The sequence below is a fragment of the Tachysurus vachellii genome, chromosome 2, assembly GCF_030014155.1.
Source record: "Tachysurus vachellii isolate PV-2020 chromosome 2, HZAU_Pvac_v1, whole genome shotgun sequence".
In the NCBI taxonomy this organism is placed as follows: Eukaryota; Metazoa; Chordata; class Actinopteri; order Siluriformes; family Bagridae; genus Tachysurus; species Tachysurus vachellii.
Genome location: NC_083461.1, coordinates 7,673,689 through 7,695,155, shown reverse-complemented (window position 1 = coordinate 7,695,155; position 21,467 = coordinate 7,673,689). Strand labels below are relative to the sequence as shown.

Below are 21,467 nucleotides of genomic sequence, written 5' to 3'. Positions count from 1 at the left end.
AATGGCGGGCTTTTCTTCAACTGCGTGCCTGTGGAAATGGAAGAAACCATTTTAGGGAGGAAGAAGGAGGAAGAAAATAAAATACAAAATAAAGGCAACAGTGCACATAAACGTTCTTACCTAACATTTAAGAACGCATATATGATTTAAAGAATTGAAATAAAGAACCAATAAAAATATATATTTAAACAATATTAAAATACCCATGCAAACGCATGCAATAGTACATTTAATAGACCTACATTTAATAATCCTGAAACAGATAACACTAGATATACATAAAACATATAAAGCTTTAAGTGTATGTATTTTTATAATAATATCATTTAAAGAATCTCAGAACGTAGGAGTTCGTGGGAAAATTATTTCACAAGAAGTCGTTTTTTCCAATTGTTGAAATAGTTTACGTATATTTCAGATTATTATTGTATTAACAGTAAAGAAAGAAAAACAATATATTTATAAGTTAATTTTTAACAAACAAACTAAAAAACTTTAGAGACTATGAGAGAAGTTTCGGGCCATTTCTGTGTTCTTCCTGACGTCACCACGACGACGGCTTTACGTATCCGGAAGTACATGCGCACCGTTACAAAACATTTTCAACTCCGGATTATTTGTGCGAGTTTCTCATTGTGTTTGAAGGATCAACACAAGAGAGAGCAGCGGAAATAAAATGGCTTTAAACCAGAATCATTCGGAGGCAGGAGGAGTGATCATCAACAACAGTGAGAGGTAAATAACACGCAGTGTTGGACATCTGGAAAGGTGGAAAATAAACAACGCAAACGTTTATTTAACGTAACTAGATATCTCGAACGGTTTCCATGGAAACGATCTTATCAAACGGACTAAATTGTGGTGTGTGTGTGTGGCGTATAAGGCCGTATAAGATGACTGTATAAGATGATCTCTTATTAAATCTAATAGTGCAACAAGCACACAGATGTTGGTCTGTAATAGGGCCAAGGTCCAATAAAAGGGCTCCAGAAGCCGTTTATTGTAATTAATAAAGATTAATGTGAATACACAGGTATTACAGGTGAATACTAGGTAAAGTTCAGGTCTATTCTCACTTCGTCACGCAGTCCATAAAGCCTCGTCACCCCTTTAAGCACCATGGACAGCGTCAATATTTCACATGACTTCGTCACCTAATGGTAGAGCAGTATGGATCTATGGGTTATCTTCTTTATTAGAACTACTTATGGAGCAGTGCATGGACATTTAATCTCCAAACCTGCTACTCATGGAGCAGTGCATGGACCCCTTACCTCCACCAGCACTGAAGTCCATCTTCTTTTAACAAGCTCTGTCTCAGTGACCAACAATGTGTCTTGACCTATTTTAGTACTGTTTTTTTTATTATTATTATTTTTATCAAACCTATTTGTGAAAATGGAAGTTTTCTTAAGCAATCAGCACACCCAGTATGACTGTGTAGTTATCAGTGTTTTTTAGCTTATAGAACTGGAGTTAAAAACTGACCAGTGAACTTACTGGTTAACATTCAGACCTACACACCTATACCATTTCTGGATGTATTTCAGATTCTGGGACTTTCCATTCATTGGATTGTTTTGTATCTATTGTGTAGGTTTGTGTGTGGCAGTGTTGAGTAATGGCCTATTTATTCATAGAGTGCCCTAGTGGCCAGACACAATGAGGACATATCCAGTAGGCTTGTTCAGTAATCTATCCCTGCTGGAACACTTTAATTTATCTAAATATGCCACAAGTTCCCAGTATTTGAAACTGTATCATGTCTAAAGATGAGTCAGATTCACAAAACTGCTTAATGGCCCCAGCAGTGGATGTAAACCCTGTCTGAAAAGTCACCTTTAAATGAAACTGGACACTGAAACACACTAGTGTGCTAAAGAGAATTCAGAATTTAAAAACCACCAATATGTACAATGTCACTTAAGAATTTGAACTGATGCTGTTTATAGAAACCTGGTTTAAAAATGCGATAAATTTACACATCTAAATCTAAAAGCAGTATTAAATATCCAGTTATTCATTAATATGTGAGAGAACATGCTTCAAGAACCAATCAACAGATACAAAAAATAGAAATGCTAAACAGTAATAATTTATACGTAGTATTGAATGTCAAGTGATGAGGAGTGTTTTTTCTACAGTATTGTTTTGGTATCAGGTATTACTCTGATCCAGTGCTTGGGATCTAAACCAGAGTTCCATTAGGAAAACATTGCCTTTAGGAGAACACTCAAAAAAGCACATCTGTTCTAATTTCTTGTCTCTTTAGTGTTTTGATGTCCTATAAGAATGTCGAGCTGGCGTTCAGCGATGCAGACAGCTTGCCAGACCTGTTTAGGAGGAGCAGGAAAGGGAGTGTCTTTCTCACACCATACAGGGTATGTATGATAAATCCTTTAGAGCTGACTTTTCTGATCAACACGTATGTTTTAGATGCAGTACTTGAACATAAGCAAACTATTTTACCAGTAGGTGATCACTCACAAATCTGAAAAGTTGCACTTTTGTATTTGACTTGAAAAGCAGGGCATGAAAGTTCATGGTTTACAGGCTGTTTTTCTCCATCTTGTTGTTGTGAGTTTGTCTCAACCCTGTCAAAGGCTCAAATAAACCCCATCCAGTCAACTACTTGCATATTTATTAAGTGTTTTTTTAAAGAGCGTTGGCTATACTTCTTGGAAGCACAAATCAGAAGGGTGTAGATCAGAGAAAGCTTAATTCTGACTCTGCAGCAATCCTAATTCTGGCCCTGAAATTCGAGTAGGGAGTTAGATTGTAAGTCCCTGACAAAATACCTGTGGGTAATAGTTAATAACATAGACTTGTTATTAATCTGCATTCTTATTTTGTGTTTTAAATTGAAGCACAGAGGAACTTCTTATTATTGCCTGAAAAAAAAAACAACATGATGCAGCAGTTGTTTTCTGCTTGTACTCATTGTCATTGCAAGGATTTTTCTTTTGTATCTTTCTTTTTTAAATCAGGTGATCTTTGTAACAAAGGGGAAAGATGCTTTGCAGTCATTTATGATGCCATTCTACCTGATGAAGGGCTGTGACGTGAAACAACCTGTGCTCGGTGCTAACTACATCAAGGGCACCGTCAGTGCGGAACCGGAAGGTAACAACTTAAGTTTGTTTCTGAATGAGCAAAATCAGCATGTAGAATGTCATAAATGCCTGTCTTATAAGATTTATACACTAGAGGTGTTAGTTGTTGTAAGGTGTTTTAGAGTTTCTCCAGGAAACTTCAAAATTCCCTTTGTAAAGTTCTGAGGGTTTGGCAACCCTGCTACACACACACACACACACACACACACACACACACACACACACACACACACACACACAGAGCTCTGTGTGTTCTTCCCCCTTGGCTCCAGTCTCTCAATTTTTCTTCCATCCAGCAGCTCACTGCAACAGAGAACAGACATTAGTGACATTGGCCACATGCGATCCTTACCACTCACGTCCCTCAGCTCCATTTCCAATTTGTTGTGGTTTTTAAGGTGCTCTTGATACATACATACATACATACATACATATGCATATCTGGCATGAGAACAGTAAACATTTAAATAGTAAGGATGTACATATTTACATAGTACTTAGATAGAAAGAGGCAGTAATTAGAGATGAAGAATGAATTACAGAACACAGGTAATAATCCCTGTATTAGCTGTTTAAGCTGGATAAGGCATATTTTGTGCCTAGTTGTTCTAGTGCACAGAGATCTGTAGCGTCTTCCTGAAGGGAGAAGTGCAAAGAGGTTGTGGCCAAGGTGAGAGGGGTCTGTATTGATGTTACCTGCCCGTTTCTTCACTCTAGAGTTGTACAAGTCCTAAAGGAGTTTGAATACAGACTCGTCTCCATCCTGGATGAGACCAATGACTGTAGTTTCATCTGCAAATTTTCAGAGCTTGACCGAGGGGTGTTTAGAGGTGTGGTCATTTGTGTAGAGAGAGAAAAGCAGTGGGGAGAGAACGCAGCTCTGAGAAGCTCCAGTGTTGATGGTGTGGATGTTGGATGTGAGTTTTGCCAACCTCAATTACTGCTGCCTGTATGTCAGGAAGCTGGTGATCCATTGACATATGGAGGTGGGTACAGAGAGCTGTGTCAGTTTATTCAGGAGGGTACCTTGAATGATGGGGTAGCTTAGTGGTTAAGGTGTTGGGCTACCAATCGGAAGGTTGTGAGTTCGATCCCAGGTTCACCAAGCTGCCACTGTTGGGCCCCTGAGCAAGGCCCTTAACCCTCAATTGCTCATCTGTATAAAATGAGATAATGTAAGTCGCTCTGGATAAGGGCGTCTGCCAAATGCTGTAAATGTAAATGGGGATGAATGCGGAGCTGAAGTCCACACAGAGGATCCTTGCATAAGTCTCTGGTTTATCCAGATGTTGGAGGATGTAGTGCAGGATGTGAAGGATATAGGATGTATTTAGTAAATAACTAAAGATATAAATCAGATATAAATAAACAATAGCTCTAGAGCTAAGGTGGGGAGCAATTGAGCAGTGTCATGTTCTATAATCGTTAACCATGAGTCATCAGTAAGGAAATATAAAACCAACATTGAAAGTAATAATGAATACAAAATCTGTCAGTGTTTATTATGCACCAGACTTGGCATGTAGTTCTGGGACCCTATTAAAATGTCTTGGATGTCTTTTTCTTTCTAGGTGGTTGGGAGGGTTCCGCAACCTTCAAGCTGATCTTTGCCGCTGGTGGAGCTATTTCGTTTGGACAGCACATGTTGCAGGTGGCTTCACAGGGTAAATATATCTACTGTTTCCAGTTTGTACAGGTCTGTTGTTTTCTTAGAATGCACCGCAATCAGAATTAGCCAAAAATAGTACCATGTAAGTTATTTAGATGCTATTGCAGTCCGAAAACTTCTTTTTCTGCTTATAAAAAAGCAAATAAAGGCTTAGAAGTGCCTTAATTAATAATACTTAATATACTTAAAATGCCACAACAGTATGAATGTTCCACCTCCATCACATAATGGCAACTTGACAGTACTGGGATTTCTGATTACTTGTACTCCCTTTGGTGAAGATTCGTGGTCAGCTTTTACATATTATATTACATTATGCCTGCTGTGTGTTTAACCCTATATTTCCTAATCCTCATCATCTCCATTATTTGCTCTTTGACCAGAGTGTGTGCTCAATTCGCCTGAAAGGAGACAATCATATTTTGTTCATTTTTTCTTTTAACAATAAGACATAAAGCAAACAAAATTTGTACAACTTGTATTTCTGATTTCTCTGTCAAGCCTGCAGAGGGCAGCCCGTGAACCCCAATCTTGTGTGTCCATACATGTCTAATGGTGCGTATGCCTACCCACCTCCCCCTCCATCTAACAGCATCTACTCCACTGGGCCACCTCCTCCTGGCTATTCGTACCCTGTACCTCCAGGTAATGAATGACTTATATACCATTATGCAGGTCCCTCAAGTTTGGCTATGTATGTTGATTTCAAAAAGCAGGCAAACAGAAATGCCAGCCAGAAGAACCACTGTTTGAATAGATATGTCTGATAGTAGTAGGTCTGAAAAGATGAACTTTAAAATGCAAATTTTGTTAATTCCTTATATGAGGAAATGGATGATTTTTGCTGTTTGTTGCTGTTTTCCTGAATGTTTTATTTTGTTTCCAGGTGCATTTTATTCCAATCTTCAGGATTTTGATGGTGCTGCAGCCTCTGTTCCTCCTCCATCTTACTCCGAAACAATGGCCCAAACCCCTCCAGATCCCGACCAACCACGTACACCTGCAGGTCCAGAGCACAGCCACAGCCCATCAGAAATGTCACGGCCAGAATAATAATCAATTTCCTGATATTTTATTCCTGATAGAATAAAATATTAGCAACATCAAGATGTGGGGATGTGTTAACGTAGTGGTTAAGGTGTTGGGCTACCAATCGGAAGGTTGTGAGTTCGATTCCCACGTCTCCTGAGCAATGCACTTAACCCTCAATTGCTCAGTTGAGATAAAATGAGATCAAATGTAGGTCGCTCTGGATAAGGGTGTCTGCTAAATGCTGGAAATGTAAATTTAAAGATGTTCAGAGTATATTATATTTAAAGTGATATCCCATTTAAACTTTAAAGAGGAAAAATAGTATAAAATGCTTGAGCAGGATTTGTCCTGGGTTCTTCCTGACTCCGATGAACCCAAAGTACTTCACGTGTTTTGCCACTGCTACGATGGTATAAACTTCTTATTCATGTCACATTATTATTAGTGATTTCTCAATTAAGAAATTCTAAAACAACACTAAACAAATTAATAATCAGATGATGATTTTTTTCTTAGCTATTCAGCTGATATGTAAAGAAACAATGTGTTGTAAATAATTATTAGATGAATTTAATCTCTCTCATCCTCTCTTTCAGCGGAGGCTAAAGCAGCCGAGGCAGCAGCCAGTGCAAACACCGCTCCTCTTGCTCGTACTCACGTTTACCTGCCAGATGTAAGTTTACCCTTGCTATCGACCCCATTCATACATGTACATCCATCATGTCTCACACAAAACCTACTATCTGACACACAGATACAACTCAACATCCTCTGTAAAAGTGTTATGCAAAAGTATCCACCCCCTCCCTTGAGCCTTTTCCACATTTTGTAATGTTTGTAGAAATTAGAATCGAAATGGAATTAATTAGAACATTTACCATTTTCTTTACAGACTATGCCTAATGTTTAAAGGAGTTTTTATTAAGGTTAATATTTTTATTAAGGTTAATTAACAATAAAAGACAGAAATATCTGGCTGCATAAGTATTCACATCAGTTGTCTATTTTTCTCTGTTATTCCAGCAAATTTTATATGATGCAGATTCTCAGTAGACTGAGATCTGAGTTGCTTTGGCAGTATTCTTAAGATGTATTCTAAGGCGTCAGTATTCTAAACCTCCACTCTTTTGTCTCAGGGCTCTTATATATACATATATATATATATATATATATATATATATATATATATATCAGGCTTATTGCCTTTGAAGCTTTTTCTACGCTCTATTCAATTATAATTTTCTGTATAAAGCAAAATGCAATCCCTCCATTTCCTACAAGATGACAGTATAGTGATAGTGACAGTCTCTCATACTACTTGTTTATTAGCCATATTTGTTTTGTTGTCTGTCTCTTTTATAGGACAAGCCACCACCTTACTCACCACCCGAAGACAAGAAGAACCAGTGAATGCCACCAGCAATCCCAAAGCACTCCTCACTCAATGGTCTCTCTCTCTCTCTCTCTCTCACTCTGTCTCTCTCTCACACAAATACACACTTTCTGAGCAGCATTTCATTTAATTAACTCTAATACCAGGAGTCTGTTCTAATGAGCAGTAGACTGTTGTGGTATTGTAGAAAAAGCTTAAAAGATGAAAATGTCATGTGAGTGAGAGAATAAAATGTGCAGTGCTTATCTAGAGTCACAACAGATAATTCCTAATATATTTTGCATATGTAAAGAGCTGACTGTATATATTTTTTTTTTTGGACCTGGCTTAGTTTCATAGGATACAGGACCGACACGTTTGGATCGACTGTGCGATGAAAAACACTAATCGTTGCTGTGTATTAATTTAAGCATTAGTACTTAACATCTTTCCCTGTATGTTGAACGTGTTCAACCCAAAGGCACCATGGTGTAAATGTGGACCTGTGTATGTGTGCGCTTCTCTGGAGCATAACACAAACTAGCGCTGCACATTAACTCCGACCCCCCATCGTCATGCATCAGTCAAATCACTCCGCTGTGAACAAAATCTCATCCACAGACACTTCTTGCTGTTCAACAGTTCTGACAATTTATTTTGGATAATAAAATGTAACCATCCAAGCATGCGCTCCGCTATGATGTCTAACATAATGGATGTATTTTATTAAAGTAATATGTACAAGTTTAAAGGTTTTCAAGGTTGTCTTTTTTTAAACAGCAAACATTTTAAAATACACTTTTCAGGCTAAAAGACAGATTCTGTTTCTCTTTGATGACACTTTGTCCATTTAAAGTTTTTTCCTCCTCTGTTAGAAGTGATGTATCTCCTGGCTGAAAAAAAAACAACCCCAAAACGAAATGTTTTTGGATTGGATTGAAAAACAGTGTTGGATTAGGATGAAAGTCTCGGATGGGTTTCACATCAGGACACGTCACTAATAACCGGAGTGCATGGATCATTTGTCCCTGTTTCTTCGAAGCTGATGCTGTCTGCAGTTCAAAGCCCAGCTGAATTATAACAGTCACAATAAAAAGATTATTTAATATAGTACATAATCAAAAAAAAAATTATATTCCCTTCACAGAAGGACAGTAATGTAAATATGCTGGCATGAGTTAAAACACTATTTCTTGATACTGCACAAGCAGACGATCCGATCTAGGCAGCAATGTGACAAGCAAGGACAGACACAAAAACCATCACCGTATTAAATCTGGTTACTACACTGGTTGAGTGTAGACCATATCTAGAAAGGACAGACTGTGCTTAAGTTACTTAAAACAAAGAAAAAAGACACGTAATACATTTTGTGTACTAATTTTGGGATACATAAATTATTTATAACCCTCACTCAATGCTATGAAGTTTGAACAATTAATCTAATAAATAAATGAAGTGCCTATGAAGCAATATTCATTAAAAATATTATAATATAACAGTATTAAAATAATACTAGACTATGTGCTTCAGTGTTTTACCACCTTTTAAAATAGCTAAACAAAGGTAAAGGACAACTGGAATGACAAACTTTGAAGTAAAACAAGGAAAGATAAAGAGAACAAGAAAAGTGACAAAATGTAATTCATAGTACCTTAAACTTAAAAAGCTCAAAGCCGTTTACGTTTTATATATTGTACAGCTAATGATATTTTGGAGTGGTTCTGCACAAAAAAAAAATGACAATTCAATCAATTCAATTCAATTCATGTCTCACTGCAAATCGCTACTCCTCATTCACTGTGACCAACATGTAGATATTGAGTCGCATGACCACATTCACTCACCCGAAGAACAGAGAATCTACAGATGATAAAAAAGTGGTGATACTACATGGAAAGCCAAAACTCCTGAATTGACAATTATTCAGAGGGATAGTGTTAGAAGTACAGAATATTATGTACAGAATAATAAATTGCAAAAAAACAAAACAGATGTGTGAATAGTGGCTTTTTTCATTCCCGTGTACCAATTAATTAACCCTTAAATTAATAGTCATGAGCAGACACTGAGCTCATTGCTCATTAATAATTATTAAAAGTTTTATCTCTGTTCAGGATTTTGTAAATTACACTACTAATATGCTGTAAATCAGTAACTTACTGAATGCATATAATCAATCAGGCATGAGTCCTGTTTCCTCAAGAACTGGGCGGCTCTATTAAATAGAGCCTTAGACGTGTAAAGTCGAGATAGATCTTAACTGCATGGTCCACTTTTCTGCCCCGTGTAAAGATAAATATGCCTTATTGTGAGGCCATGGCTTATTTTAGTAGTACCGAACATTTTTACCATGCCAAAAAGTGCATGAAGTGCAACACAATGTTTAACTTAAAAACAAATGGAACATCAGAAAATAAGTGTTATTAGTTAAGTAATAAGGATGTTCATATTATATTAAATACAAAAATGTAACTTGTGCTGGAGCATCTTTCTATAATAGAGCATAGTGCCTCAGTTTGTTTTTCTAATAAAAGTCTAGTTTTCAGAAAGTGGCTTTTGCTAGAAGCTCGTGTTAGTGGTGACGATCTCCACAACAGTTGTTGGAGGCCTGGAACTACTTCCCTACTCCAGTGAACATAAGTAACCTTATGGTGTGCTTGTTCATTTGCTGCAGAGGAAAAAGTAGTTTTATGAGCTGAATTTCTAAAATGCCGTGCTGCAAACTTTGCTTTGAAAAAGTTGTTCACATTGGGCAGAGAGTGACGCTGACCCCCTCCCCGATCCAGCAGGCAGGATAGAGTTCATGGGTAAAGACGCAGTGGAAGGCGTGCAGCCTCACCTGGTTCTCTCCATAATAAGCCAGAGTGCCTTCGTCGTAGTCCAGCAGCATGCCGATGCGCAGAGGCCGCTTGCTTAACTGCAGCTCACCTGATACAGGGTCTCCATGGCTGCCGTGCCAAGCAGTAAGCTGGCGTTCGTTCAGCTGCAGGCTCCATGAAAGATCATTCATTCCCAGCATGGACGTCCTGCCTTTCTCCTTGCGTGGGATGCCTGGGTATGTCACACCTACGTATGCCCAAGGCTTAGACACCTCCAGCTCCCAGTAGTGGCGGCCGCGTGTGAAATTCTCTGAGCACAACACCTGCCAGGTGTAATCAAAGCGCGCCTCGTCGGTTGGCACTGTATGTGGTCCTGAGCTCAGGTGCTCTGCCCGTCGGTTGTTCTGAGAAAGCACGAGGTGAGCGTTGGCCGTACAAGGGTTAAAGGTCAATGAACAACGGTCTGTAACAAGAAAATATTAACATTATTTTTATTTAAATGACCAGTTTAATGCTGGTGTTACAGTTAAAATTAACTCTTGTAATCTAAATTAAATGCCAGCACCTTTTATATACTTCTGTATTTTTTCTTTATTCATTCATTCATTCATCTTCTACCGCTTATCCGAACTACCTCGGGTCACGGGGAGCCTGTGCCTATCTCAGGCGTCATCGGTCATCAAGGCAGGATACACCCTGGACGGAGTGCCAACCCATCACAGGGCACACACACACTCTCATTCACTCACGCAATCACACACTAGGGACAATTTTCCAGAGATGCCAATCAACCTACCAGGCATGTCTTTGGACCGGGGCAGGAAACCGGAGTACCCGGAGGAAACCCCCGAGGCACGGGGAGAACATGCAAACTCCACACACACAAGGTGGAGGCGGGAATCGAACCCCGACCCTGGAGGTGTGAGGCGAACGTGCTAACCACTAAGCCACCGTGCCCCCTATTTTTTTCTTTAATTTTATTTTAAAATATTACCCACGAATCATTACCCAAAGATCATAAAGGACGAAATAAACCCTATAACTAATATTGTAGGTAAGAGTCTGCAAATACGAGGTAGATTTTGATATCCAATGAAATACAAACATAATACAAAAACATACAAAATATCTTTTTATTTATTTTTATTTGTGTTTGGCCTCAACTGTCTTCTACAGTACAGCACAGTTACTAATCAGAATAATACCGCTGTTCATTTACTGTTTTTATTTGGATTAATCTGAAAACATAAAATAAACAATCAAACAAACTCTGGGGATTTCACAGAACTCCATGTGACAGATTTCACAGAAACTATTAAATTAAAGACTATTATTAAAGAAAGTTTTATATATTCAGATAAAAAAACAACTTCTAGCTAGTTTAGTCTCAGGCCAAATACAATTAACGTAACAAGCCTGAGTTAAAAAACATCATGAAGTGCTTAAAGTTTTAGCCCCCTCGTGAAGGACAGGTGGGAGTCCCTTTGTTATATAAATGTAAATCTGTAAAAGTAATGATGTGTAAAAGGACACACGAGACGTTTGTTTTGTTGTTTTCTTACATTGAATGAGGCCTTCCTTTCCTGCTGGGTAAGGTGGAGTGGCTGGACTTGGTACTACAGCAAGCATCGGTCTCTTGTCTTGAGGAGAGCCTGTAAAAAATCAAGATGTCAGTACATCTAAAAAAAAATATATATATATATACACAAGCACAATATAAGGCATGTTTAATTATTGTACACATACAAAAAATGCTATTTGCACATTTCCTAACCTTCTTTGTTGTGGCTCACAGCTGCATACACAGCTTTATCCAGGTCCTCACACACCAGCTTTGAGATGCGAGACAGAATGTCCGTGACCGGATTCAGCTTCTCCTGAAGGTTTACAGTGACATCTACAGGAACTGAACCCACCTGAGGAACCTCAACCAGCCTGGAGACCTGTTATATCACACACCACCACATCATAATCAAGCCAACACACCACCTAAAGAGGTTTAATATCATCTGTGTCCTGCCTGATTGACTGCTGGTCCACTGTATTCACACCTTTCATCATGAAGTGCTTTGAGTGGCTAGTCATGAAATACTTCCCTCCTCACTGGACCCATCCCAGCATGCCTAACCCTCCTAACTGCTCAACAGACATCATACCTGCGGCAATTCACTTTCACAGGAAAATGATGTATGGATGCTGTTTATAGAATTTAGTTCAGGACAATCGTCTCACAACAAGTGATTGAAAAACTGAACACTTTTTTGTTGCCATTATTGCTGCTATATCTATTGCACTAAACAACAGTATATAGTCTGTTTTTGAATTAGTTTTTCCATAAGACACCGTCTTGCTTTTTTTTGGGTAACAGCTTAGTGTTAATTGCAATTTTACAAAGTTTCTATAAAACTACAATGTCATATCAAGGACAGCCATTTAAGCATTTATCTACAGATTGTACTTTGTATGTGACAAATAAAATTAGAATTTTTATCTGTTGCCCTGTGCGTTTATTGTCCTGTAAATTTATTGTCCTACACTCGTCTCACACTGTTATGTATTTGCACTTTATGTAGTCTTGTGTACTGTAAAACTATACAATCTATATAGAGAAGTGACAAAAAAATCAAAACCTAATTATTGACTAATTAAATCAAAAGTCTAGTGCACATGGCCTTCAAGGAACACTGCACTCTTTTTTTAAACCTAGACGCAAAGACACACCAATGAATTCATGAACCTTTGAAACTTTGTGCTATGCTACAGTATGTGAGTTGTTTCAACCTGAATAAACTGCCAGTCTGGGAGGGAACAGAGGCTGCTGATCTGCTCCTGTAGCTCTCTGAGCTGCTCGAGCTTCTCCTGCAGGTTGCTGAGCTGAGTCTCAGCCTGAGCCACAGTGCTGGCCTGCTGCTGCTCCAAGAAACTCTGTGTCACTTCCTGTTTCTCAGTCAGCACCTTTAGCAGCTGGGAGAACTTGGCGCTCACCCACTGAGACGTCTGCTGCAGGGACACCTGTAAGTTACATAAGCGCTGAGAAACAGGAACGCTTCGGCTTATCGTGTTACACCTAAAAATTACTGTAAGGTTCTATTTTTCTCAAACAATCCAGTTAAAATATCTGGAATTCAATACAGTTATATTTGTGGTAGATGGAAGATGTTATGCATGGTAGGTTGATGCAATCTGTGGTAGATTTCTTAAATATTTGTACAATTTTAATACAGTGATATTCAGATAAAGCTGACACAAAAATAACGTGTAAAATTATAAAACCTGTGATCAGAACTATCCCCCAGCATGCGACACTTTTGTGAATCTATATTTGGATGTTAAAAATAAATGTTACAATTCCGTATAGAGTGAAAATTGATGATCATTTATTCTGCTAATCATGTGGATTCATGACTGATATATCGGAATAAATGTCTAATGATTTTACACCATTTGCAGTCTAAGGAACCTAAGTTGCCCAAATTGCATGGAAATATTCCTCCTGTGATCGGTTCCAGTTACAGGACCAGAAAATTCTTTAATCAATCAGTTGATATAGTGCATGATAGTATTGCTAAGAAGAATTATCCTAACATAATTATTACACAATATATGACCAAACCTTTGTGTACACCCGATCATCACACCCATGTGTATTTCCCCAAACTACTGCAACAAGGTCAGAAGTGCAGAATAGAATTTAGAAAATGTCTTTGGAGCTGTAGCATTGAAAATTCCCAGAGAGTTCTAAGAAATCTAAGAGACCCAAAGCAACAAAACAATGCTCCTGTGCACAATGCAAGCTCCATGAACTCAGATGTCTGGAACTCAACTTCAAACCAATTTCAGTATCTGATCTCACTAATGCTCTTGTGGCTGAAAAACACAATTCCTCACAGCCAAACTCCAACATCTAGTGGAAAGCATTTGCAGAAGAGTGGATTTAATTATGATCATGTACGGATGAGCAACAATCAAATACAGGTGTCATCGGTCAGGTGTTCACATACTTTTGGTTCAGAAACACGTATAAACACTAGTTTAAATTTTAGTAAATAGTATCTTTGTACAATACTGTAACATCTCATGAGGCTGTGTTCTTTCTTACTTTAGCTTCAGTGATATTTTCAGAAAGTGTCTGAATGTTGTTCTCTGTATCCTCCATGCATTTTCCAATCTCTATGGACTTCTTCTTCAGTCCCTCCTGTCAATCAACATAACACTGTGAGAAATGATTATATAGTATACTAAACAATTAAACAGTCTGATGTAGCATACAAATATATTAGTTATATATTAGGGTAAACAGATATTGAAATACTTTGTAGTTACAGCTGGGGGGCTTTCTAATACAGCTCAGACATCATTGTCTATTCTTTTGTTGCTCAGTAATGTTAATAAAAAAAAAATAACACCGGCACATTTATGCATTAATACATAAAACAGTTGCTACTAGAAGAAAAATGTATTACCTCTCTGTTACTCCTTTCTTCTTCCACCAACACCTTGTCATGGTCTTTGCATTCTTTCACAGAGCACACAGAGCACACACACATACGATCTGTCCTGCAGTAGAAGATAAGAGGCTTTTGATGGCAAGGACAGAGCTCTTCATAGCCATCTTCGACACGATCTGTCCTGCACGCCACACCGGCAGCTCTCTCTGCTTTGCTGTTGGCTGCCACTTCACTCAAAACGGACAGGGACACATTTCGGTTCAGAGTGGGTTTTTCAGAGAAAGTCTTTTTGCAAACTGGGCAGTTGAATGATGTGTTCTGATGTCCACCTTGCTCTATCCCATGATCCCAGTGTTTGGATATGCATACCTTGCAGAATGTGTGGCCACAAGGGATAGTCACTGGGTATTTGTAACGCTCCAAGCAGATACTGCAGGTCAGACTGTGCTCCTCCATGACCAGACCTCTCTATCAGGATAAAATGAAATGAAAATATGAAAATGAGGTTGCAAGATTCGGTAAACGCCCACCATTACGCTGATGTTTCGCAGAAAGGTCTGTGATAAGTTATATAATAAAGACAAGAGTTATGGATGTGACTGTTTTTTATGTTTACGTATATTAACCTGCAAAGAAAATCCCCTTTTTAAAGGTGGGGTGCACAATGTTTGAGAAATGCTTCAGAAAACTGAGTCGGTCCGACAAACAAAACAAACGTGTAGCAAATGAGCAAAAAGGGGCGTGTCTTGTCAAAAACGCGGCGGAGAGTGTGTTCGGCGCACATGTGTGGCATTAGCAGAAAGCGGTTGAAACAATGACATGGCGGATACCTGCCGTTACCTATGCCTCGGGTTCTAGGTGTTGAACGTCGTCTTCCGCGTGAAACCAAACTGTGTGTTGTACTGTGTACAAAAACACATTTGACCTGTATTAACATAGTATTACTCATTGAGTTCATTTACTGATAAAAATATCCCCTCGGCCAGCTGCCCCAGCAGGTTCCGCTTTAACAGTTACGTATTATGGGTTATGGACGTGTAGGGTGGAGCTATCAAAACAGGGGCGACACCCATTTGGGTTAGGAGCGTGTTTGTTTTGGTGATTTCAAATGTCAACATTGGCTTTCAAACATTGTGCACCTCACCTTTAAGGATTTGAAAGCAAGATTTGTTTACAAACTTTATAACATTTCACTTACATTTCCAGACTCCCCTAAACCAGAGTGTCTTACATTATCTAATGTTTTTTTTTTTATACAACTGAGCAATTGGGGGTTAATAAGGGCCTTGCTCAGGGGCCCAACAGTGACAGCTTGGTGGACGTGGGATTCGAACCCATGACCTTCTGATTAGTAGCCCAAAACTTTAACCACCAGCTCTACATTATAGTATTATAGTGATTAAAAGTGATGTATAGACCAAATCAAACACTTGTTACACCCATAAAACAAAATATCAGTAAAAATCATTTCCCAGTACGAATGTTAATGAAATGTTTCACTAAACTTATCATTTCTTTATGTATTAATTACAAACACAGGCATCTCATTAGCACATCAGCGTTTCGGCAGCTAACAATAAAACAACCTAACTGTTAATATACTGATTTGTCATTTAAACTGAATGCTGTATAAGGCACAATGTCTCATCTAGTGATCTGTATTACTGTGTTTTTATTAAGCTTACAAAACAAACACATACATACCGGGTTTTGCTAACAGCGACGTGACGCTAGCAATACGATGGTTTGCTATGCAGAACCTTACAAATGATCTGTGACGTAGTACGCAGAAATATCCTGCTTGTTGCTGTACACGTCACCCTTTTCAGCGTATTCCAAGATGGCGCTGCAGAGGACGGTAGCACGGCTACTGCGTTTCGGGACAGATTTAGGGGCCAAAAATAACGCGAGACATTTTAAAACAGCAGGTCAGTGATGATTTTTGTCTTTACTCTTAGCCTTGTTTATTTTGTGATCTTTACGCACGTATGTATTGTCTAATAAGGGTCTCTTTAGCCTGATGCTAATGTCACACCTAGCTAATGATGAAGGGTTGACTCAGTGCACATAAGATTTATGTTAAAATTTGTCTATTTTTGTTTTGTGATTATTATTTTTTATTTTTCCTTCGATGCCAGAAGACGTAAATAAAGTTCATATTTACGCTTCGTACATTTTCCTGCATTATTTAGATTCAGAGACAGTTAATAGGCTTGAATCCAGACATGCTGCATAATATACGTATTGTACAGGGTTAATGTTCACAGCAATGAACCTTTTAATGTCAAGGTCAAGTAGCCACAAGGTGCTGTGTAAAAAAGATATACATACAAAACACAGTTTTCTCTTTGGAGACCTCTCAATCTCTCAGGGCTCTCAAGTTTTGAAGACCGACAAGAGTGACATATTTTAAATACGTCTAGCACCCATCTCAGGACCCCCAGTTTGAGAATTACTGGCCTAGACTACTTGTTTTGAGCAGGTGTTGTCAGGGAACCGGGGCCCCCTGGCACCATCTCAGGGCCCCCAGTTTGAGAACCACTGGCCTAGACTACTTGTTCTGAGCAGGTGTTGTCAGTGAACCGGGGCCCCCTGGCACCAGCTCAGGGCCCCCAGTTTGAGAACCACTGGCCTAGACTACTTGTTCTGAGCAGGTGTTGTCAGTGAACCGGGGCCCCCTGGCACCATCTCAGGGCCCCCAGTTTGAGAACCACTGAACTAGACTACATGTTCTGAGCAGGTGTTGTCAGTGAACAGCCTGTAACACTGTTGGCTAAGTTACAGACACTCATGAAAAACTGATGCTGATTATCTGGGAAACTTTCTCTAACAGCAGTCAAAATGTCATTGTTTGTGTCAAACAAGTTGTGAATTTGTTGTAACATTACAACAGGAGATCATGACTTACTCTGTGCTCAAAGTGATGCTCACAGCTCCAGTGGTTTTCTCTGTAGGTGAACGAGGATGCTTTTTTTCATTGGTTGTTGCGTTAAATCTTACCTAAATACAATAGTGCTATTTTCTGATTGGTTATTGTGTAGCCTCTTTTTTTGATTGGCTCGACTAAGAGCTCCAGGGGAGACGTGCTTGATTCCTGCCCGGTTCCATAGAGAGAGCGGTGCGAACAGATACATTTTGAGTGCTGCGGCATATTAAATATATGATAAATAGTATGTTTTTCTGCGTGACAAATACAATGTGTGGCGGGAGATCGTGACAAAAGACCGCAATGAGTGACTGTCACTCTCAGTGTGTGACACTTGAGAGGCCTGCTCTCTATCTGGTGTCTGTTCTGGAAATGCTGGGTATAAGGAGGGGATACACAATGGATGAGACCACAGTCTAAATTAGGACACAATCATTAACAACTAGAGGTCATTTGTCTTAGTCACTTCACCTACTGGCATTTGGAATGAAAACTGAGAAAATCCTTACAGTCACAGAAAGATCATGGATGGAAACTAGACACAGATGGTAATCTGACCTCATGATTGAAACCCTGCAGCAGTGCTACTCACAGATAACCTTCACTTATGTTATAGTCTTTTATACTTTTTTGTATTTTTTATTTTTATTTATTTATTTATTTTTTATGCACAATAAGGACTGACACGTGTGCAATGATAATAATGTATGTCTGTCTGTCATCAGAGCATAAACCTTAGATATCAAATGATATGATGTCATAGTTGGACAAAGCAAACGTGAAGAATATTACAAGTGCATGATATTGTCAAGCCACATGAAGCTTTTACTGTCATTTCAACCATATATAGATGATGCACTACATAGTAAAATGAAACAATGTTCCTCCAGGACCATGGTGCTGTATAAAACTACACAGAATTACATAAAAAAACAACACCAAGCTAATAAAATGTACTTAAAAATGTAAGTTGTCCAAGCTGCATAGAGAGTGTGTAAATGGTATAAGTACAAAAAGTGCAGACAGACACAAAATAGCATCAACTGTTATTGTGTTTTATTTTGTTCTCTCACTGTCAGTATAAAAGGCTGACCGATGTTTTACGTTGCATGTTTAACCATGTTACAGCTGTACTATGTCGCCGGACTGCACCACTTGGTCCTATGCCAAATGAAGACATAGACTGGAAGAACCTGGAGGCTCTCGAGAAATATTGCAGCTATACACGCTACCTTCAAGTTGCAGAGGAAGCCAGTAATAAAGAAGTCTGGTGGAAGACCTACAGGAAACATGTGGAACAGAAACCTGAGAGCGGTAAATTTTCAAATTTTGGAACTTTTTTGGTTGTTGTAAACTAAAATACATAATACAAAAAACAGGACTTTTCCCAGTTATTATTTTGCAGTGCATTTTAATAATGAGAGCTTTGTCATCTGGACTTGTAAAATAATGTGCTTGGATGAACTAAGTGGTGTTTGTGGTTAATGCCATGAAAAACTCACTCACTTTTATTTTTTGCTTGGAGTGAAATATAATTTATCTAATCAATAGAATTTAAGCCAGTGGACATCGGCTTGCCTCACTGTCGACCCTCGAGGTTAAAGGAAGTTCGGGAAAGAAGAAAGGTGATGAAGGAAAACAAAATGAGCCCAGAGCTGGAGAGAGCCACTCGTCTTCGCACGTGTATGTAATAACTATTTCTTATTAAAAAGTTACTTGTAATAGAATAGAAGATTATGACTTGACTAGGGCTGGGCGATATGGCTGAAAACTGTATCACGATATCAGTGTTTCATATCGGTCGATATCGATAATTATTGATATTTTTTATGACCCATTTAAAATAAGGACCAGGAGAAAAATATATTACATTTAAACATTTTTATTTTAAACTTAACCTTCCTCTGATCATAATCCCCTCAGTTATTAAGACAGAAATGTCAACAACCAGGAAAACTCAAATAATTAAAATGTAAACATAAGTCTAAAGTCACAATGAACACTTAATAATTATCTCTTACATTTTCTTTCATTTTGCATCTTAAATGTTAAGAAATGCTTAATAAAATAGTGCAAAGTGTTAAATATAAACATAGAGAAACCTGAGAATTTAGTGCAAGTTTAGTGCTTGGAAGTTCACTAGCTGTTCACCTTCTGGTGAATAAAGTGTTTTAAAATATGTTTTGTAAACATAAATAAAACTGAGGTAGACTGAGATACATCTGTAATATAAAAAACAAACCTGATGCAGTACAGTAACATTGTTTGAAATATAAAACCTGCAGAAATATGAAAAGTAGCTGACTTTTTGTCTTTTATTTACAATTTCCTCGCTCGCTGTGGCTCAGTTTCTGCTTATCAGTTACTGAAGAAGAATCCAGCAGACCAGCACGAGACAACAATATAGCACAACCAAACGTGATACTGTTACATGATTGGCTGTTAGCGTGTCACTCCCTACGTTGCTAGGTTACCAGAGAGCAAGTGCCTTTGTTAATGCAACCAAACTAGCTTCGCAACCTCTGTTTTCTTCCGACGAAGAATAAAATGTCGATCAAGAACTTAAAAGAACGGTAATAAAAATTACATTTCCTTTTTTTCCGGGAAAAAAAAAGAATAAAAAATATCGAACGTTTTATCGGACACATTTTTATTGATATCGATCACGTGTCTATCGCGATACATATTGTTATCGTTTTATCACCCAGCTCAGCGTTAATACTGGTGGATTTTAAAGATGATTATTATTATTAATATTAATATTATTAATTACATGCTCAGTAAGACCTTGAGTTCTTCTCCCCTTTTGAATTCTAGTTCGCATTCCTCTAGACGAAGTGAAGCAGGAATGGGAGAAAACTAATGGTCCCTACCACATACAGAGGCTGGCAGAGCATTATGGAATATATAGAGACCTTTTCCCCATGGCTTATTTTGTTCCAAGGGTAATGCTGCGCGTGGCATATGGTGATGACAGCAATGCCATGGTGCATTATGGCAATCATTTATCACCTAGTCAGGTGAGGCTACCTGAAAAAGGCTGTGTGTGTCCCAAATTGCATACTTATGCACTATTATGTACTATTTTGTAGCATAAATACTGCGAGTAGTCTATGAATGCAACTTGCATAGAGGAAGAAAAGCAAGGCTAACAGGTGCTCATGGTACATGAGAAAAAAATCTTACAAATGTATATTTAAAAAAAAAATAGTGTTAATACTTGTTAGTGTTCTTTTGAGATGTTACTTCACAAGATGCTACAGTGCATGTTGTTAAAACTGTGTAATTGCCATTTGCAACACAGCTTCTTTTTCTCCCATGCAATAATCATGTCTTCACTGGTACTGTTTTTAATATAAAATAAAAAAAGCCATTGATGCTTTGTGTTCCAGGCTTCATCAGCACCTCACGTTAGCTTCGAGGCAGAGGAAAATTCTCTTTGGACGTTGCTGCTAACAAGTCCAGGTAAAATGAAACAAAACTTTGTAAACTATAACTTTGTAATATCCATACTAAAGCTTTGGTTTGTCTCTTCTATACTGGTATATTGTTAAGGGAGGAGAAGGAATTAGGTTGTCTGTGTTCAAGTGTTTTTTTTTTGTTGTTTTTTTTTTTTCCATTGAATCCAATGGATTTGGTGTAGATAAATTAAAAATACGCTGTTCAAATGTGTAATATCTCAGCTGTTTAATACAACTAAATAGTATTTTATCGGATCACTTATTTATATTCTTGTGTATACATTTTTTTTGTCTGTCTGACTGTGGACACTTGTCATTTTCAAGTTGCACCACAAGATGGCGACATCAGTGGTTTTAAATGGTTGGTAAAATGTTTGAACATGGACATTATTTGTCTCTGTATTTTCCTAGATGAACATTTGCAGGATGGTGAGAGAGAATATGTGCACTGGCTGGTGTAAGTATTTAAACTCCATTTCATCTTTTCCTCCCCACCACAGATGCTAGATGCTATCTAGCTCGTGACGCTCACAGTCAAACTACAGTGATGCCTTTGAGAGCCAAAGATGATGCGTGAAGAGAAAATGAGCTTTATAATATAAAGTGAGTTTCTAAACTAAGGAT

The 21,467-nt window shown here is 38.2% G+C and overlaps 3 protein-coding genes across 3 annotated transcripts in view; 2 read left to right on the top strand and 1 right to left on the bottom strand.

Annotated features, from left to right (window-relative positions):
• The first annotated feature begins 552 nt into the window (after positions 1-552).
• wbp2 (WW domain binding protein 2) lies at positions 553-7,937 on the top strand. The gene is made up of 8 exons (XM_060895349.1): positions 553-735; positions 2,273-2,381; positions 2,988-3,123; positions 4,685-4,777; positions 5,284-5,427; positions 5,669-5,788; positions 6,411-6,487; positions 7,177-7,937. The coding sequence occupies exons 1-8, from the start codon at positions 677-679 to the stop codon at positions 7,222-7,224; spliced, it is 786 nt and encodes a 261-aa protein (XP_060751332.1). The 5' UTR covers positions 553-676; the 3' UTR covers positions 7,225-7,937.
• On the bottom strand, positions 7,812-16,228 carry trim65 (tripartite motif containing 65). The gene is made up of 7 exons (XM_060895276.1): positions 16,161-16,228; positions 14,472-14,924; positions 14,108-14,203; positions 12,790-13,020; positions 11,783-11,951; positions 11,571-11,660; positions 7,812-10,471 (listed from the first exon to the last, which is right to left on the bottom strand). Exons 2-7 carry the CDS (start codon positions 14,910-14,912, stop codon positions 9,933-9,935), a joined length of 1,566 nt encoding a protein of 521 aa, XP_060751259.1. The 5' UTR covers positions 14,913-14,924; positions 16,161-16,228; the 3' UTR covers positions 7,812-9,932.
• Positions 16,229-16,242: 14 nt separating this feature from the next.
• The window catches only part of mrpl38 (mitochondrial ribosomal protein L38), a 9,821-nt gene continuing 4,596 nt past the window's right edge, over positions 16,243-21,467 (top strand). The window contains exons 1-6 of the mRNA XM_060895324.1: positions 16,243-16,384; positions 18,511-18,696; positions 18,934-19,065; positions 20,200-20,402; positions 20,775-20,847; positions 21,255-21,300. Coding sequence (XP_060751307.1) covers positions 16,297-16,384; positions 18,511-18,696; positions 18,934-19,065; positions 20,200-20,402; positions 20,775-20,847; positions 21,255-21,300 — 728 coding nt within the window. The 5' untranslated portion in view covers positions 16,243-16,296. The remainder of the gene's footprint in view (positions 16,385-18,510; positions 18,697-18,933; positions 19,066-20,199; positions 20,403-20,774; positions 20,848-21,254; positions 21,301-21,467) is intronic.